A 20,840-nucleotide genomic window follows, 5' to 3' on the forward strand; every position below is an offset into this window, starting at 1 on the left:
TCCCGGACGCCAGCATTCTGCTGCCCGCGTCCTCAGCCAGCCATGCTGGAGCAACTGAGCTCGCTGCCCACGCAAATGGTGAGGGTGAGACCCGCCTCGGCCCCGGAAGCCTCGCCGCCGCTCGCCCGCTGGCAGCTTCGGAGTCCCTGTGGGAGACCCACCCGCTGCACCGCGGTTCCTGGCTCCGACTCCTCCCTTCCACTCTTCCCCTCCTCCCTTCCTCCGCGAGAATCCCCCCGCCCGTGCTCCGTTAGGGTGCTTCCGTTCCCCCGGGAAACCCAGCATTTCCTTGGGGGAACCCCTGACGTTGGGTTGCCCGGTGCCAACGCTGTGAGACCAGGGCAGGAATGGTATCTCTTCGGTGATGGAACGAATCCTGCTTTGCTTTCCTTCACCTCTAGGATTACAAGGGCCAGAAGCTAGCTGAACAGATGTTTCAGGGAATTATTCTCTTTTCAGCAGTAAGTATTGACTTTTGCATAATCTTTTGTGTGTTTGGGTTTGTGTGTGTGTGTCTTCTTCTTACCCCCAGACTGACTGTATTCAATATACTTTGTCTCTAGATAGTTGGATTTATCTACGGGTACGTGGCTGAACAGTTCGGGTGGACTGTCTATATAGTTATGGCTGGATTTGTTTTTTCGTGTTTGGTAAGAAATCTGTGGGTGTTTGAATATTAGTGGCAACTCGTGTTGTCTGAATTGGGTTGTTTTGGTTGGACCTATTAGAGAAAACCAGCGCTAACTTTTCCCTCATCCTTTTCCATCAATGTTTCCCCTTGCTATAGGGTCAGATGAGGAAAGCTGCATAAAAGGATACACCACATTTATTTTGGCAGCTGCTCCAAGCGATAATCTGAAAGTTAAAGCTAGCAGGAATTTTTTAAAAATATTTTTAAATTGATTTTTTAGAGAGGAAGGGAGAGGGATAGAGAGATAGAAACATCATCAATAGGCTATGCCCTTGCCCTAGCCGGTTTGGCTCAGCAGACTCAAGGGTCCCAGGTTCGATTCTGGTCAAGGGCATGTACCTTGGTTGCGGGCACATACCAGTAGTGTGCAGGAGGCAGCTGATTGGTGTTTCTTTCTCATCGATGTTTCTCTCTATCCCTCTCCCTTCCTCTCTATAAAAAATCAATAAAATTTATTTTTTTTAAAAAATAGGCTATGCCCACACTGGGGATTGAGCCCACAACCTGGGCATGTGCTCTGACCCAGAATCAAACCGGTAACCCCTTGGTCCTGGGTTGTCTGTCGCTCAACCACTGAGCCACACCAGCTGGGCCAAGTATTTTTTATGATCTTCACACTGCTCCCTCCCCTCCTTTATTTTGGCCCTTAAAGCTATATGTGTAAACAGTGAGGCTTGCTTGCATCACAAAGTATCTTGTCTGAGCAGTGGCATGGTTTTCATACGGATGTCATTTTGTTGTTGGTTTTGTGGTTCTCAACCTTCTGGCCCGTTAAATACAGTTCCTCTTGTCGTGACCCAACCATAAAATTATTTTCGTTGCTACTTCATAACTGTAATGTTGCTATTGTTATGAATCATAATGTAAATATCTGATATACAGGATGGTCTTAGGCGACCCCTGTGAAAGGGTCATTCGACCGCCAAAGGGGTCACGACCCATAGGTTGAGAACCGCTGGTTTTACCTTTAGTGTAGGAGTCATTTGGGAACCAGGCATAGTACATAATGCTCTTTAGTGGCTGCAACTGATTCATTTTCTCTGTTCTGGCTCAGCTGACACTTCCTCCATGGCCCATTTATCGCCGGCACCCCCTCAAGTGGTTACCAGTTCAAGACTCAGGCACAGAAGACAAGAAACCAGGGGAAAGGAAAGTTAAAAGGCATGCTAAAAATAATTGATCGGGGGTTTACATGATTCAGCTCTATTGTTGCACCTGCTTTTGTATCCTGTGAGATGAGCTAAATTTTCACAGCCAAAACACGAGCTAAAAACCACCAATGCTCCTACGGTACAGCTGTTACAGATTTTTTTTTCTCTTTATATTTCACTTCTTGGTTGGGCTTTGACTTGTATATATTTTAGACCTCTTCATAGTTTCTCTGAAATGGAGAACAGAAAATACAAGTATGCAAAGTTTCTTTCAGGTCTACAAAAGTAATATGTGCTTCATAAATGGTAGTACAACTTAATTATCAAAGTTTTATAATTCATTATTAAGCTGTTCGAATATTTTCAATTAAAACTCACAGTGCAAGTCTATGCCTAAAGTCTTTTATTCATTGTTCTGCTAGCAAGATTACTAGTAAATGCCAAAGTTAGAAGCTCGTAGTTCTGACAGTGTCAGTAAGCCCCATTTCTAATTCTTAAAAACAATAAGCACTTAATGAAAAAATTTACAAATGTAAATTTGTGATGAAGTAGTATTTTAATACCATGAAATAAGGCTGATGTTAAGCAGAAAACATTTCATTATTCTTTACCTGAGGTGGACCAGAGTGAAAACCTATATAAAAGGGTAATATGCAAATAAAAAGCGGAACAGGTCACTATGATGCACACTGACCACCAGGGGGCAGATGCTCAACACAAGAGCTGCCCCCTGGTGGTCAGTGCACTTCCACAGGGGGAACGCTGCTCAGCCACAAGCTGGGCTGACAGCTTAGGTCCGCTCCCTTTGGCTTAGGTCCACTCCCTTCTAGGAGCTCCCAGACTGCTAAAGGGCGCAGGCTGGGCTGAGCCTACCCCCTCTCCCCCCATGCACTAATGTCGTGCACCAGGCCTTTAGTGAAGTCATAAATTCCTTTTAAATTTTCCAGAAGGCTGAAGAGAAAATGTTCTAAAGGTCTTATGTGAGGGTGAGGGTTATTATAGGTAATACTCTGTTTCTCAGTACCAGGATATAGGACTTCCAAACTGTGAGTTTAAGAAAAAGGGAGCAAAGACCTTAATACAGCAAAAGTCAGGAAAGTTTTTTAAAAAAGGAAGGCAGAAATACATAGATGAAATACATCAATAAGTATAATAAATATGGTTTAAAAGTTAGGAGCAGGAGTTTTTTTATTCTAAGAAAGTATGTACAACTTTATATCAATAAGTTAGAAAACATATTTCTGAAATGTGCAAGAAATGGTGAATAGCTCAGGAAGACCAAGGATTTGCCCCCATCTAGGCACTGGGACTAGATGTGTTTTATTTATCTTTATTGTTGAAACTATTACTGGAAAAAAAAAAATGGGACAGGTGTCCTCTTTTTTTCCCCCCAATGGGACTAGATGGTTTTATAGTTGAGTTCTAACAAACCCTTCAAAGTGAAAATAAGAGGTCTCCAAAACCAGGCTATGAGCATTATAAGGACAGGGAGTATTAAGTCATCACTATATACCCAGCTCCAGAAATAGCACCTAGCAAAACAGTAAATAAAGATCTGTTAAGTGACTAGAAAGGAAACATTTCATTAGAGTACTTTATGTGTGTATATATTTTCAAAGAAGATACATTTTTAAAAAATATTTTTTCATTTCAGAGAGGAAGGGAAAGGGAGAGAGAGAAACATCAATGATGAGAAAAATCATCAATCGGCTGCCTCCTGCATGCCCCCTACTGGGGATGGAGCCCACAGTCTGGACATGTACCTTGACCAGGAATTAAATCATGACCTCCTGGTTCATGGGTCGCCACTCAACCACATAGCCATACTAGCCAGGTGAGAAGATATATTTTTAATTATATATAAAAAACATTTCTGGAGCAGAATTCATTTTTAGAGTCTCCTGAATACAGAGGTGAAAATTTACTAATCAATACTTATTTTATAAAAACTGTTTCCTAGGTGGGCAATACCCCTCATAAATAACTAACAGGTAGTACATAAACATACATTTGAAACATGGGAAGACAACCAATATCTTGATGTACAAGAAGCCAAACTTGAGGAGAGAAATATGTCCAACATAACTAAAAGGAGCTGGACTCTACTTATAAATTGCTTAACTGGAAAAGGAATAAGTGTTTAAGAAATGTTTTCCCTCATGGAGAAATCTAAAAAAAAAAAAAGCATATAAAAACATTTATTTACAAAGCCAAAATACCTCTTAGTTTCAATTCTTATATACCCTAGATGAGGTGCATATTACATGAAAATACAATGTTAAATGTCCATCAGTAAAGAGGAATTCAATTGCTCAAGTACTAGATACAACTTCATGTTCTTTAAATATACTCCTAGAATCTTGAATTTACTTTTTCCAAAATAATTTATCAACTACTACCTAAGGTTATTAACAATGACAAGTAGTATCACTGGACATATGTCATTTATTTCTCCTATTGCTTTTATCACTGCAGTATAATATAAAACTTTCAATCCAATATTATATGGTTCTGTATTCAAGCTAATTAATACTTTAAAAAAATAAAGTTCTAGATATAAAATTGGTGGTTTAAGGCTCAGTAAATAAACAAACAAAGTCTTAAAACAGATTTTTCTTCACAAAGAGAATAAGACAGCCAAAGGTTCTTTCTGTTGTGAGTTTGCTTCATATTACATTGGTCTGTCCCATTTTTTTTCCAGTAAAAAACAAAACAAAAAATAACCACCCAAGAGATATAAAGATGGTGAATAGCCTCCAACCATCATTATAAGTTTGTTTCTGTTTAAGCCAAAAACTTTTGAATATAAGTCTTTAGCTCTGGCAGCAGATTAGAATAAATTCTCAAAAATTCACATTTTCTTCAAAAAATTTCAATTGGCGAGCTTTCACACTGTAAGTAGTATACTTTTCACCCATATGCTCCTGCAAACGTACCTATTTGGGAAACATAAAAAGAAAATCAGTATGTAGTAGAAAAAATATTTCTCTAATCTTAGAAGAACAGCTTTACTAAGCATGATACCAAAGGTGGATATCATATGGGTAAATACCAAGTATATTTACATAAAAATTTGAACTTCAAGATATCAAAAAATAGTCGTAAGAAATTAAAAAGCAAACAATAAACTAGCAAAAATATTTTCAACATACATGCAAAATATATTAGTATACAGATGTCCTCCCCTGGCTGGTGTGCTCAGTGGTTAGAGCGCCAGCCCACGCACTGAAGGGTTGCGGGTTCAATTCCCAGTCAAGGGCACATACCAAGGTTGCAGGCTCGATCCCATGGTCCAGTTGGGGTGCATGTGGGAAGCAGCCAATCAATGTGTGTGTCTCACATTGATGTTTTCTCCCCCCCTCCCTCCCTTCCACTCTTTCTAAAAATCAATGGAAAATATATCCTCAGATGAGAACCACAACAAAATATGTGTATATATATCTGGTGTCCCCCAAAAATGTATACATACACTTTGAATACTTTTAAAGGCAGTGTTTATTGAAACAATGTAATTTTCAAAACTGAACTATCAGCTGTGTGTATACATTTTTGGGGGGATATATATATATATATATATTTATATATGTATATGTTAGTATATAAAGGAGCTCTTAGAATCAATAAAACTAGTGTTTTATTGAACATCAGAATTGATAAAACAACAAAATCAATCCCATGTGTAATTCAGCAAAGGCATTTACAAAATAATACAAATAACCAATTAATATATAGAAAATTCAAGACTAGAAATCAAGAAAATTTACTATGTGACACTATGTTGAAAAAAATGCCTGAAATTAACAGATGTGTTAAACAGATATGGACCTCCTGATATAATGTACTAAGGACACAACATCACTTCTGTAATATTCCTGCCCAAAATGCATAATCTGAATCTACTCAAGAGGTCAAACAAATCCAAACAGGCATTTTATAAAGTACATGGCATATACTCTTTAAAAATATCAAGGTAGTAAAAAAAAAAAAAAGACTGGGTAATTGTTCCATATTAAAGGAGATGTAACAACTAAAATGTAATCCTAATTGGTTCCACATGTGGTAGGACAGCACAAGGAGCTCTGCAGATGGAAAAGTCTCTGAAAATGGCCATACAGCAAATAAAGACACTTTTCCACCCCCCCAAGATAATCTAAAATTAAGAATGGTGAGAATCTGTAGTATATGAATTAAGATCAACTGACTCCCTCTCCACTCCCAGCCCTAATGAGATAAAAAGTACATCAGCCTGGTGAAGCCAACAAAACAGGGCTCTTTCCCCCAACTTCCAGTCAGAAGGCTATGTTCCTGGAAGAGGCAGGACATCAGAATATCTATCTCATCCTGCCCCCAGTACCTGTTGTTGGTAAGTTTTGGAAGAGTGCAGCCAAGAGGTGGGAGTTTCCTTCTTACACCCAGCTTGACTTGTAGGAAGGAGGCTCGACCTTGGGTACAGGACACTGAAAATAGTGGAGTCCTAATCTGCCTTTGCCCAAGACTGGGTGAAGCATGCTGAGAAGACCAGACTGAAGCCCCTTTTCCCCCACAGAGCTTTTTTTTTTTTCCCCCAAAATATATTTTTATTGATTTCAGAGAGGAAGGGAAAGCTCCAGGGAGAGAGAGAGAAACATCAATGATGAGACTCATAGATTGGCTGCCTCCTGCACACCCCTGACCAGGGATAGCCCATAACCCGGGCATGTGACCTTGACTGGAATCAAATCCAGAACCCTTCAGTCCGCAGGCCAATGCTCTATCCACTGAGCAAACCAGCTAGGGCGCACAGAGCTTTTATTTTTTTAAATATGTTTTTATTGATTTCTTTTTGAGAGAGAGGAAGGGAGAGGGATAGAGAGATAGAAATATCAATGAGAGAGAAACATCAAAGATGGGCCCCTACTGGAGATTGAGCCTGCAACCAGGGCATGTGCCCTGACCAGGGATCGAACTGGTAATCTCTTGGTTCGATGCTCAACCACTGAACCACACAGGCCAGGCCCACAGAGTTTTTAAAGTAGGGATATCACTCAGAAACAAGCATGCTAATTGTCCTCACACCTCAACTGGAGAGCTTTGCTCAGAGATTTTACCTGGAATCTTTTCTTAAATTAACTGACTTCATTTGAAGCAGACTATGGAAAAATTCAAGCCTAAAGGTGCTCTCAATAGAACAAAACAAAACAAAAAGAAGGAGGTACTGGTGAAAGGGGAGGAGATTGTATGTAGATTCATTGGATATACAGGTTAAATTGTAGGCTACTTTCATGGAAACAAGAAGCTGGGAGGACCTTCCCTGGGGTCAGAACCATTCTCAAACATTGACCTTTTGAACTATCCCTTCAAAGGAGTCTGAATTTGACTGGATCAATCTGTAACACAATTTATGCCCCAGGGCATTGTGGAAAACAGCAGAGCAAGCAGCTGACAACTAAAAAACCTTAACAGCTGGGTGAGTTCAGGGAAAAGGAGAGTATCAAGAGAGCTCTCCCAAACCCTGTCATTCCAAGGTAGCTGTGGACATGCCCAAGGTTGCACCCACTGAGGGGCAATATCAGAGGCTTTACACTGTAGGGAAAGGAGGAAGGAATAAAATAAACCTCACTAAAATAATCCAGCTAATTACTAAACAATCAAATAACAGTAACAACCCTCACTCCCAGGGAGGCCAGTAACCAAAGTTACAAAACCACTAGTGGTCCAGTGCACGCATTCGCTCACATTGAAAGGAAATTAATTAGAAGAAAGATTCGTGTGGTAATTACATGACTGCAAAAAGTTACATGTCAAAATAGTATATGTAAGATAGTATCATAAAGTTAAAACACACGTGTGATTGGCACCAGTGAGAGCTTTATAAGTATCGTGCATGCGTGACTCATTTATTTTTAAATTGCCAGTGCACGTCATATGTACTGGCCGGCCAGCCACTTAGCCTTTTATATATATAGATGTCTAAAATTTCCAGTTTCCAAAAGAAAGTTAGGAGACATGCAAAGAAACAGGGTATGACACGTACACTGGGGGGGGAAAGCATGCAAAGAGAAACTGCCTGTGAGAACAATCAGATGTTGGATTTAACGAAAAAACAAACAAACGTAAAAATAGCCATTATAAACATGTTCACAAAAACTAAAGAAAATCATGATTACAGAGTAAAGTATGATGATAATGTCATATCAAAGAATATCGATAAAGAGAGATAAATTGTAAAAAGAACCAAATGGAAATTCTGGAATTAAAAAGTGCTGTAATAACAAAAGACTCACCAGAGGGGCTCTACAGTATGTTTGAACTAATGAAAGAACAAGGAAGCTTGGAGATATATCAATAAAGATTATGTAATCCACAGGACAGAGAGTAAAGAAAATAAACAGAGCCTCAGAGAAATGTGGGACACTATTTAAGCATACCAACACCGGTGTGATGGGAGGACCAGAGAAAAAAAGAGAGAGAAAGAAGTAGAAAAATATTTAAAGAAACTAGAGGCCAGGTGCACAAAATTCATGCACTGGGGGGGTGGTTGTCCCTCAGCCCAGCCTGCACCCGCTCCAATCTGGGACCCCTTGGGGGATGTCCAACTGCCAGCAATCCGGGACTGCTGGCTCCCAACTGCTCGCCTGCCTGACTGCCTCTAACCGCTTCTGCCTGCCAGCCTGATCACCCCCTAACCACTCCCCTGTTGGCCTGTTTGGTAGAACCTATTAAACTATTTTTGCACGCCCCCCCCCAAAAAAAAACACCAAAAAAAAAAAAGAAAAAACACACAAACTCACAGAAATAGAGAACAGATTGGTGGTTGCTAGTGGTGGGGGTTGAGGGGTAAGGGAAATGGGTAGAGATGATCAAAAGGTACAAATTCCAGTTATAAAATAAGTTCTTGGGATATATGTATAGTACAGTGACTATACTTAACAATACTGTATTGTATATTTGAAGTTGCTAAGAGTAGATCATAAAAGTTCTCATCACAAGAAAAAAATATTTAACTATGACAAACGGATGATTCACATCCTGGGTGGGAGGGAACAGGACAGCTCGAGATTTATCATGATACTCATGTAAGAATTTAAATGAAAAAACTTTTATTTATTTTGCCCTAGCTGGTTTGGCTCAGTGGATAGAGCGTTGGCCTGCAGACTGAAGGGTCCCAGGTTCGATTCCGGTCAAGGGAACATGGTTGGGTTGTGGGCTCATCCCCAGTAAGGGGTGTGCAGGAGGCAGCTGATCAATGATTCTCTCTCATCATTGATGTTTCTATCTCTCCCTCTCCCTTCCTCTCTGAAATCAATAAAAAATATATATTTTTTTAAAAACCCTTTTATTTATTTTATTATTATTAATCCTCACCCAAGGATATGTTTTCATTGATTTGAGATAGAGAGAAAGAAAGAGAAACATTGATGTGAGAGAGAAACATTGAACAGCAGCTTCCTGACACACCACAATCAGGGTTGAACCCTCAAACCAGGCATGCGCCCTGATAGGGAATTGAACCCACCACCTTCTGGTGCATGGGACGATGTTCCAAACAACCAAGACATACTGTCCAGGCTAATGATAAAATTTTTAGAAGAAAAAATAGGAATAAATCTTTGTGATCTTAGGTTACACAAAGCCTTCTTAGATATGACACCAAAAGCACAAGCAACAAAATAGATATATTAAATTTCAACAGAATTAAAATCTTTTGTGGTACAAACAATGTCATTAGAAAGTGAAAAAACAACCACAGAATGGGAAAAACTTTTTGCAAATCATGCATCTGATAAAGAACTTGTATCCAGAATATATAAAGAACTCTTACAACTCAACAATAAAAATACAAATAACAATTTTAAAATGTGTAAAAGATCAAAATAGACAAGGCTCCAAAAAATATATAAAATAGCCAACAGGTACATGAAAGATTCTCCATGTTCATTATTCATTAGGAAAAAGCAAATCAAAACCATAATGAGAAACTACTCCTGACCCACTAGGATGGCTATAACCAAAATGATGACAATAAGTGTTGACAAGGATGTGAAGAAATTAGAACCCTCACACATTACTGGTAGGAATGTAAAATGAGGAAGCTGCTTTGGAAAACAGTCTGGCCATTCTTCAAAATGTTAAATATATACTTTTTTTTTTAATAAGGACAATTTTATGTTATATATATTTTATTTTATTTTTATTTATTTTACAGAGAGCAAGGGAGAGGGATAGAGAGTTAGAAACATCAATGAGAGAGAAACATCGATCAGCTGCCTCCCGAACACCCCCTACTGGGGATGTGCCCGCAACCAAGGTACATGCCCTTGACCGGAATCGAACCTGGGACCCTTCAGTCTGCAGGCCAAGGCTTTATCCACTGAGCCAAACTGGTTAGGGCTTAAATATATACTTTCCATATGATTCAGCAATTTCTACTCGTAGATACATACCCAAGAAAAATGAAAACATATGTCTACACAAAAACTTATACATGAATGTTCATAGCAGCATTATTAATAATAGCCAAAAAGTGGAAACAATTTAAATGTCCATAAGCAGATAGACAAAACACGCTATAGCCATATAATCCTATATAATAAAAGCGTAGTATGCAAATTGTCCCCTCAACCGGGAGTTCATCTGGAAGTTCGACTAGGGGGCAGGGCAGGCCGAGGGAAAGGAGGGAGTACCCAGACAGCAGCTGGCAACTGCTAGGGACCCTACAGTGCACAAATTTTGTGCACTGGGCCTCTAGTGAACTATATTTGTCTATATAAAGGAATGAAGTATGTGATACATGTATTATGTATTAAGCTAAGTAAAAGAATTTAATCACAAAAGACAACATATTTTGTGTGATTCCATTTAAATGAAATATCTAGAATAGGCAAATCTATAGAGACAGAAATGTTAGTGGTTGCTCAGGGATGGAGGGCTTTGGGAATAACGGGGAGTGACTGCCAATGGGTACAAGGTTTCTTCAAGGAGTAATTAAATGTTCTAACATTGGTTGTGGTGATGGTGGCACAACTTTGAATATACTAAAAAACCACTGAATTGTACATTTTAAATGTGTAAAATGTAGGGAATGTTAATTTATATTTCAAAAGGCTGTTAAAGAAATTTTACAGCATAAGCAGCTGACACAGCTAATAGGACACTCACCTCTCTCTTCAATTCATCCTCCTCTTCCAAAAGTTCATATACCTGCTCTAAAAGCTGAATCCCCAGGCCCTGGACTACATCAGCTCTCAAGATTTCAACTATTCTTCTAATCTTTTCAGAACCTGGAATGATAGCTTAAAAGTAATAACAGAGAGAGGGAAAAATGAATACTTTCACCATGGAAGCAAGAAGAATGCATTGTGTTGCTTTTAAAAAATCTTGTCATGTTAAGATCTTTTTCATTTTGACAAGAGTTTAGTTTAATGACTTCATGTATTTTCAATGACTAAAATGTATATAGGCATACTTCAGAGATATTGCAGGTTTGTCACACGCATTTTTGGTTTCTCCAGTGCATATAAAAGTTATATTTACACTATACTGTGGTCAATGAAGTATGTAATAGTAATGATGTTTTAAAAAATCAATGTGGCCCTAGCTGGTTTGGCTCAGTGGATAGAGCGTCGGTCTGCAGACTCAAGGGTCCCAGATTCTATTCCAGCCAAGGGCACATACCTGGGTTTCGGGCTTGATCCTCAGTGTGGGGAGTGCAGGAGGCAGCTGATCAATGATTCTCTCTCATCATTGATGTTTCTATCTCTCTCTCCCTCTCCCTTCCTCTCTGAAATCAGTAAAAATTATTAAAAATAAAATAAAAAATCAATGTGTATACCTTAATTTAAAAATACTTTATTGCTAAAATTGCTGTCATCTGAGCCTGTGAAAAAATGGCATCAATAGACTTGCTCAATGCAAGATTGCCATAAACCTTCAATTTGTAAAAAACACCATATCTGCAAAGTGCAATAAAGTGAAGCACAATAAAACAAGGTATTACTATATATGAATTTATGCTTTATGTCTCATTACTACTTCCTAAACTTAAAATGCACAACTGTCTAACTTGAAGAGAATCCATGTGAAAAATTCCAAACATGTATTTATTTACACATATTTTTAAAAATCAATTTTCATGCAACTTTTCAGGAACACAACTGTTACATAAAACAAGATATACCTTTTATGGAGATATCCAAATGAAAGAATAAAAAGACAAAACAATTTGCAAGCATTAGCTGCTCCTTGGTTTGACACATTTCTCCAATAAACATGCTCTCCAGTTTGCTGTAAAAGAATAAACTGATCACCTAAAGGTAGCTCTTTAAAATGGAGTTCCTCTGCCTGTTCTGCAACTTTCCCATGAAGTATCAGTGTGTCCCGATACTTCCGATGAAGTTTAAATTCTGACACTGGATCTGGTACTGGGAGATCCTCACAGTTCTCTTTAGAGTCCAATTTTAGGGTCTGAGTCATCAATTGTACCAAATCACTCATTTCACTTGAATGACCTTTCCTAGAAAAAAGAAATTCCCCTTATTATTAAATTGACTTCATGAAAAGTTTTCATTAAAAAATGAGATGCCAAGGGTGGGGGTGGCCGGGGAGAGGTCAATGGAGGAAAAAGGAGACATATGTAATACTTTAAACAAGAATTTTAAAAATAAATAAATAATAAAAAATGAGATGCCAAATGACCAAATAACCTTTAGGAAGTTCTGCTTCCAAATGGCCAAGCAAGCTCCTGCAGACAGACCCTTCCATAAGTAACAGGTATAAAGGCTGAACATAACACAGAAATCAACACTATGAAGACACTGGAGAATGTACAAGATCTGCGAGCAGATTCTGGAAGGAAGTCAACACCTTTTACCCTAGAAGGGAAGGCCATAGGTGCTAAAGTACAACAGAAAACCCACAGTCTTTCTGGCCTGCAGAACCAAAGGACACAGGTTCAAGACAACCACTGCCACTAGAAAGAGAGAGGAATCTTGGAAAGGGGAGAGCCAGAAAGAGGAAGCCCCAGAATTCTATAAATTCTGCCCAACTATCTCTAAATAACTGCATTCAAGTACAAAACTCAAGAATATTTAAAGAAATATAAAAATACCATGTTCTAATGAGAGAAAATTGACAATGTCTGGAATCCAGTCAAAAATACCAAACATGCAAAGAAGCAAGAAAATAGCACACATTTGTGAAAAGAAAAGCAGGTAACAGAAAAAGACCCAGAAGTGACACAAGTGATAGAATTAGTAAATAAAGACATTGAAGTTATTATAAGTAATAACTATAAAGTTATAATAAATATATTTCATATGTCCAAAGTAAACAAAAGTATTAAATATTAAGGAGAGGCATGGAAGATATTTAAAAAGACCCAACTTAGTCCTGGCCAGTGTGGCTCAGTTAGTTGGAGTATTGTTCTATGCACCAAAGGATCATGGGTTCCATTCCTGGTCAGGACACATATCTAGGTTTTGGGTTTGATCCCAGTCGGGGCACATACAGGAGGCAACTGATCAATGTTTATCTCTCTGTCTCTCTCTCTCTCTTCAAAATCAATAAAAATATATCCTCAGATGAGGATAAAAAAAAAAGACCCAAAATGAACTCCTAGAAATGAAAAACACAATGTGTTAAATACATGGATGGGATTAACAGATCAGACACCACAGAAGAAAAGTTAGAATAGTGAATTCAATGATATAGCAATAAAATCTATGCAAAATAAAACAAAAAAAGTCTAAAAATATTAATACCATTGGTGAGCTATGGGACAGCTTTAAATCCTATATAATAATAGACAAAGATTGAAATTGACTGTACCTTCGCTACGTCTCCCATCGGCTAATCAGCAAGATGTGTAAATTAACCGCCAACAAAGATGGCAGTTAATTTGCATACATAGGCACGAAGCGGCGGAGTGAAGAGAAAGGCGGCTCCAAAAGGCTTGAAGGCGCCTCCGGCCGCCGGAGCCGCGAGAGGCTTGAAGGCGCCTCGGCCTGGGTCCTGGGTGCCGGAGGAAAACCGGTGCTGGCACCCAGGGGAAGGGAAGGCCTATTGCACGAATCTTTTCGTGCAACAGGCCTCTAGTAATTAATAATGTAACCAGAATCCTTAAGAAGACAGAAGGGGGTCCAAAAAACATTAGAAGATATTCATAAAATTCTGAATGAAAATCTGATGTGCTCATTAGAAGAGCTATTTTTAATGCTAGCATATATAAAAAACCATTTATAATGTTAGCAATGACAATACTACAGGTCTGACTACTTCTATAAATATACATTTAGGATTAATTCAAACAGAAATACTTTATGAAGAGAGAGAAAAATAGAACTTACCCTTCCCTGGAATCCCCATCTGATTTATCAGTTGAACTTGTAGAAGAACTTAACTCCTCCTCAGAGAAACAATGGGTAAGTTTCCTTTTCTATTAATGTTTGGAAAAACAAAATTCCACATGACAACACAACCAGAATGCAATAAATGAAAATGCCTTAGATGCAATGTCTAGCTACATTGTGCACTTAGATCCAATTTAACAGGAGAAACTAATGGATATAAAAATTGAAGTTATTTTACCCAAATCATGTCCCAGTTCACCCATGAAATTCACAAGTGAAGCCTGAGGAACATCAAGGTGAAGTTTTATAAGGCCCTGGAAAGTCTCAGCTATGAAGACATTTCCTTTCCAGACAAGAGTGGACAAACAGCCGAAACTGGTTTGGCTCAGTGGATAGAGCATCAGCCTGCGGACTGAGGGGTCCCAGGTTCGATTCCGGTCAGGGGCATGTACCTGGGTTGTGGGCACATCCCCAGTGGGGGATGTGCAGGAGGCAGCTGATCGATGTTTCTCTCTCATCGATGTTTCTGACTCTCTATCTCTCTCTCTTCCTCTCTGTGGAAAATCAATAAAATATATTAAAAAAAAAGAGTGGACAAACAACTCTGGTGTTCCAACTCCTAAGCAGGGGGCTGGTACCATAAGGAACATTGGCATTTTAAGCTAGATAGAATGCCACCTAAATAAAAGCAACCTCAGTTTGTTCATATGTGAGACACTTTCTTAAAATACAGTACTTTAAAGGATTATTTGATATAATTACACACAAACCTTACAACTTTGGAAAATGGAAAGGACCATCTCAATTAGTGAAACGACTAAATCACAGAATATTGTTAAGGAAACAGATCTTGCCCTGGAACTGGTATTTATGAGGTCTACTATATTAGGCTTGCCAGATGCAGACATGTCCACCTTTTCTCCTTCGAGCTAAGCAATGTACCTGAGCAAAGCTTCGGTCAGAAGACAACCTTGGAGCAGGGGTGAGCTGGCTTTCCTCTTGTGGCTGCCCTGGCCCCGGTGTACTCACAGAAGCTCTCCTCACTGAAGGGCCTGAAAAAGTGACCATCCCCAGCAGTGGTTTGTGATGGGCTGGCCTCAACAGAAGAGGGCTTTGCACTGGGTATGGGAGATAACCCAGCAAGGACCAGTTCAGAAGTAACTCAGTTAGCATATCATCATCACTCTGGTATCTGACACTTCAGTTCAAAGTTGAGCTCTCGGTCAACCAGCTCTGTGATCTTAAGCAAGATACTTAACCCACTCTGAGCCTCAGTTCCTTAAGCTGCAAAATGGGATAATGCTGACTACTTTTGACAGTTACTGTAAATATAAATTGAGATAATGCCCTTAAAATGCTTACCACGGTGCATGAAACTTAATTAGCATTCAATAAATGGAAACGCCAGTACTGTCTTTAGATAATAGTAATAGGAGTGATCACAGCACGTAGCCCTAGGCACCACCATTCTCCCAGTTTCCTCTCTCCGTTCCTGAGAAAACAGCACTTCTATGACCAGCAGACTCTGAACATGCAAACAAATTAAACACTCGATTTCCTGTCTGAAACCTTCCAGGAATTACTGCCACTCAAAGCCCTCTTGCTCTCTTTTTAAAATCCTCTTCCATTAATAATACAAGTTCCAGATCCAACAGCCTATGCTGAATTGTTTTTAAAGGCTTGACTAAGAAATTTCAAAACTTCTTCCAAATCAGTTTCCAAAATGTATTACTATTGCTTGAAAATTCTTAACACATCACAATCAGAACCAATACTTACATCCGTGAGTCAAACCTCCAAAAGATGAAGAAAAGAGAACAACTTTACCTGAGGGGAATCTCTCTTCCTGTGACTGCTTTAGTCGCCTCCTCTCTCTTGCTGATAATGGTCGGTCCTTTTAAAGAAAGTCAGAGTTATTTCCATTTCTACTCACTACTCTTACAATACCTACAATGCATGAAATATCATGTAGCCCTATAGAAAAGACCTTGCACAGACCAGTCTGCATCAGGGTTACAGCTACTAGCTAGGACCGATCACAGCAGCCCCATTTCTAGGAAGTACTGTACTCATTTTTGGAAGGACAATTGGGGAATTTGGCATTTCCTCTATTCAGAATCTACTTGGTCTCCTAGTTAACCATAAGTGACCATCTCTGGAACTTTAGAGTCTGTCCACTTCATCAGTGCTTCTACTAAGAATCACATATATATTCCTTACAGTGTTTGGCAAAAAGTAGGGCTAAGATATTTTAATACAAAACTTCATAATATATGCAGGATTTCATAACCAAAAAGCTTTATAGGTTTTTTTTAATCCGACAAATACCCCCCACAAACCTTTGATGATGACATCTCACTGCTCCTGGAACTGCTCACAGACTCAGTGATCACTCTATTTTGGTTTTCAGCATCCTTTTGGGTTAATATGACATCCCCTTTTCCAACAGCAGGAAGAGAAGGCAAAAGTTGCGGCAGAGCCTCCTGGAACTTAAATATTTTTAAAAGAGGGGGAACTTATCAGTTTCATATGATAATGATAACCCACCTCCAAAGTACCCCTATTAGTAAGTTTCCTATGTATTCAACAGTGATTTGCTCTCAAAAACTTCAAAACACTGAATTTTGGGGGGAAGAAATTCTGCCAAAGTGAAGTATTATGAGAGTGTGCCTATGAAAGTTACTTCAAGAAATGGTGTAATATCTCAATTAAAGAAAAAAAAAAGAAATGAGATGTCAACATGATTGTATACAGAAGATGAGGGAGAAACTGCTCATCAATATAACAGGGAGAATCGGATGTACTCATTAGCCTGTTTCTTTAACTCTCAATCTGTCCATCTTTGCTGGGAAAGACAAAATCCTTACTCTGCTTCCAACTTACTGACATTTGAAAACTACTATCTTGCCCTTGTCACCCCTCTAAATGTTCCTTGCATTTCCCGTGTGCCTATCTGGCAACTGCTAATCATTCTAAGTAGAACTTGAGCTTCCTACTTCCCAAGCAGTTGCACAATGACTTCGTCAAGAGATCTCGTCCAACCTGTCCTTTTTCCCCACTGTGTTCAGTCTGTTCTCTTTTCTTCTGCCGTCGCTGTCGAGACAGGGAAGGTTCAGACCCCGAGCTGTGTGGCTGTAAACCTGGGTGGATTCTGTCCTGTTTTTCCATAACCCACTCACCGGCAACTTGATCCTTAAAAAATACACACACAAAAACACACAAAATATAAAATAGTCTTTTGAATTTCCAAACAGCCAAACCCTCTGTACCTACTTTTAAAATTATAAATGAAAATGAAAAGAAGTTGTTTTTCTCAAAATAAATGCGTATTTACAGTGTTTATAGGCAAAGACATAATGCTAAAATCAGTTATTCATATTTTCTGGCTTTTTTCTTTTCCCCCAAATTAAAAATATAATTATTTTAATTAAATTATTTATATTGTTATTAACCTGAAATTACTAATATGCAGAAAACTAAGAAATATTTTAAATGAAATCCAATTCAACATATACATAATTTCCAAGTAAACATGAGTAATTTAGATGCGCCATGAAAAATGCCTTTAAACTACCATGAAAAGAACATTGAATTTGGAGTTAGATGGAGTCATATCTGAGAAATTTAATCTTCCTGAACCTCAGTTTCTTCATCCATATGTAAATGGGTAAAATGCTTCACACACATTTGTATGACTGTTGGAGAATTAGGAAATATAGTGCACTAAAGTACTTAGAACTATGTCTAGCACATTAAATACTCAAAAAATCAGAGCTATTACTAGCAGTAGTAATGGTAAAATAAATTGCCTTTTAAGTTATATAAAGTTCACCAAAGGCTTAGTCTTTTTTATTTATTTGTTTTTAAAAATCCTCATCTGAGGACATGTTTTGCTTTATTTTTATTGATTTTTAAAAAAATATTTTATTGATTTTTTTCAGAGAGGAAGGGAGAGGGACAGAGAGTTAGAAACATCGATGAGAGGGAAACATCGATCAGCTGCCTCCTGCACACCCCCTACTGGGGATGTGCCCGCAACCAAGGTACAAGCCCTTGACCAGAATCGAACCCAGGACCCTTCAGTCCGCAGGCCGACGCTCTATCCGCTGAGCCAAACCGGGTAGGGCTATTTTTATTGATTTTAGAGAGAAGAGAAGGGATGGAGGGAAGGAGGGAGGGAGGGAGGGAAGGAGGGAGAAAACATCTATCTACCTGAAACCTGGGTATGTGCCTTGACCAGGAATCAAACCCACCACCTTTCAGTGTACAGACAATGTTCAATGAGCAGAGCCAACCTGGCCAGGTCAAGGACGTAGCATTTTATTGGGTAGCTGTTTTAGAAACTAATTTCATACCAAACATTAAAATAGATATTTAAGCCCTAGCCGGTTTGGCTCAGTGGATAGAGTGTCAGCCTGCAGACCGAAGGGTCCCAGGTTCGATTCCAGTCAAGAGCACATACCTTGGTCCTGGTCAGGGCACGTGCAAGAGGCAACCAATCGGTGAGTTTCTCTCACATTGCTGTTTCTCTCTGTCTTTTCCTCTCCCTAAAAAAAAATCAATGGAAAAATATCCTACGGTGAGGATTAAAAATAAAATAAAATAAAGTAGCTACTTAAATTTTTCAAACAAATTTTAAATATCAGAATATCTAAGTTTTCAAATAATTGAATATGGCTCAATCAACAATTTTTTTCAAGAGCCTACTATGTGGTACATTTTTAGGAAGAAAAATTAACAATGTAGTATTAATACAAAGTGAAATTGCTTCTAAGAGTCAGTATCATTAAGACATCATCTATGCTTCATATCCGCTAACAAATACAAAACAGTGACTCCTACAGGTAACTAGAGGCCCAGTGCACGAAATCTGTGCACTCGGGTGCAGGGGGCGTCCCTCAGCCCAGCCTGTGCCCTCTTGCAGTCTGGGAGCCCTCAGGTGATGTCCAACTGACGGTTTAGGCCCGCTCCCCCTGGGTCTAAGCCTTAGCACGGCCATGGAGGTGGGAGAGGCTCCTGCCAACACTGCTGCACTTGGCAGCCGTGAGCCTGGCTCAGGGCTTCTAGCTGAGCAGCATTTCCCCTGTGGGAGTGCACTGACCACCGGGGGCAGCTCCCCCTGGTAGTCAGTGTGTGTCATAGTGACCAGTCGTTCTACCATTCAGTTGATTTGCATATTAGCCTTTTATTATATAGGATAACTTGTTAAGTTTATTCTTTCAAGAGTACACCTAACATTATGTATAAAATATAGTAAATGATTAAATTTTACAATATTACTACATAATATTCAAGCTGAACAAGACAATCAAGATAATAAACAATGATTGATATAATTCTGAAGCATGAGGTAAATGTTTCTCTGCTGGTGGTAAGCATAGGCTGTTCAAAATAAAGCTTATACAAGTACAAGAGTGACAGAATAAATGATTAGGGGATTTCTCCATAAAATCCAATTGTCTTGGAAAAAAAGTTCTATTTTTAAAAATAGTAACACAAAAAGAGGAAATGCTGGACATAAAATTCTATCAAACAAAAAATCTGCTCTAAAACCCTGATGTAAGCCCGGCTGGTGTGGTTCCGTGGTTGAGTGATTCGATTTCTAGTCAGGGCACATGCCCAGATTGCGGGCTCGATCCCCAATTGATTGGCTTGCAGGAGGCAGCCAATCAATTATGTTTCTCTCTCATCAATGTTTCTATCTCTCTCTCCCTCTCCCTTCCTCTCACTCTAAAAATCAATAAAAACATATTTAAGATGTACTTTTAAAAACCGCTTATGTAACAAATTAATTTGATCAGGAACAAAACAAGATGTTCCCTCTCAACACTTTCATTTACACATTGTAGTAGAGGTTCTAGCCAGAGCAATTAGGCAAGAAAAAGAAATAAAAACAATCCAGATTGGAAAGGAAGAAGTAAAACTATCTCTGTTCACAGATGACATGATCTTATATTCAGAAAATCCTAAGGCATCCATTATAAAAAAAATTATTAGAACCAATAATGGGGTTCAGTAAAGGCTGTGTGGTATAAGATTAATATACAAAAATCAATTGTATTTCTATACACAAGCAATGAACACTATGAAAATGAAATTAAGAAAACAATTCCATTTACAATAGTATCAAATGGAATAAAATGCAAAGAAATAAATTTCACAAAATAAGTGCAAACTAAAAACAATAAAACATCATTATAAGAATTTAAAGAAGATCTAAATAAATTAAAAGACATTTAATGTCCACATGTTCGAAGACATTCAGGGTCATGCAAAAGTAGATTCACAGTTGTTTGTATAAAATAATACAATAATTAATAAACAATAATACAAGAATAAATTCTGTTTCACATACTCACAACTATACGCCTACTTTTGCCCCACTCTCTATATTAAGATAGCAATATTCTGCAAATGAACCTCAGATTTAACGTAATCCTATCAAATCCCTTTTTTTTTTCTTCAGAAATTGACAAGCTGATCTTAAAATTCACATGGAAATGCAAAAAACCTGAACTAGTCAAAACAATATTGTAAAATAAGAATAAAGTTAGAAGACTCAAACTTCCCAACTTCAAAACTTACTGCCAAGCTACCAATATTTAAAACAGGGTTTTACTTACATAAGGATAGACACATAAACCAGTGAAAAAGAATTGAGAGTCTAGAAAT

The 20,840-nt window shown here is 38.5% G+C and overlaps 2 protein-coding genes across 7 annotated transcripts in view; one reads left to right on the forward strand and one right to left on the reverse strand.

The window, feature by feature from the left end:
• The first annotated feature begins 6 nt into the window (after positions 1-6).
• On the forward strand, positions 7-2,232 carry SPCS1 (signal peptidase complex subunit 1). Its single transcript, XM_005866321.2, has 4 exons — positions 7-78; positions 402-461; positions 564-650; positions 1,746-2,232. The coding sequence occupies exons 1-4, from the start codon at positions 43-45 to the stop codon at positions 1,869-1,871; spliced, it is 309 nt and encodes a 102-aa protein (XP_005866383.2). The 5' UTR covers positions 7-42; the 3' UTR covers positions 1,872-2,232.
• Positions 2,233-3,677: 1,445 nt separating this feature from the next.
• The window catches only part of NEK4 (NIMA-related kinase 4), a 32,848-nt gene continuing 15,685 nt past the window's right edge, over positions 3,678-20,840 (reverse strand). For 2 of the 6 annotated variants that reach the window (XM_005866313.2, XM_014539766.1), the window contains 8 exons: positions 17,211-17,360; positions 16,508-16,657; positions 15,996-16,062; positions 15,111-15,220; positions 14,166-14,254; positions 12,129-12,334; positions 10,981-11,114; positions 3,678-4,778 (listed from right to left, as the gene is read on the reverse strand). In XM_005866313.2, the coding sequence (XP_005866375.1) occupies positions 4,686-4,778; positions 10,981-11,114; positions 12,129-12,334; positions 14,166-14,254; positions 15,111-15,220; positions 15,996-16,062; positions 16,508-16,657; positions 17,211-17,360 (999 nt within the window). In that variant the 3' untranslated portion in view covers positions 3,678-4,685. Of the gene's footprint in view, positions 4,779-10,980; positions 11,115-11,998; positions 12,335-14,165; positions 14,255-15,110; positions 15,221-15,995; positions 16,063-16,507; positions 16,658-17,210; positions 17,361-20,840 lie in introns of those variants that run through there. The other 4 variants (XM_005866316.2, XM_014539765.1, XM_005866317.2 and 1 more) reach the window with 4 other exon arrangements.

Source organism: Myotis brandtii, unplaced genomic scaffold (assembly GCF_000412655.1).
Source record: "Myotis brandtii unplaced genomic scaffold, ASM41265v1 scaffold2287, whole genome shotgun sequence".
NCBI classification, from domain to species: Eukaryota; Metazoa; Chordata; class Mammalia; order Chiroptera; family Vespertilionidae; genus Myotis; species Myotis brandtii.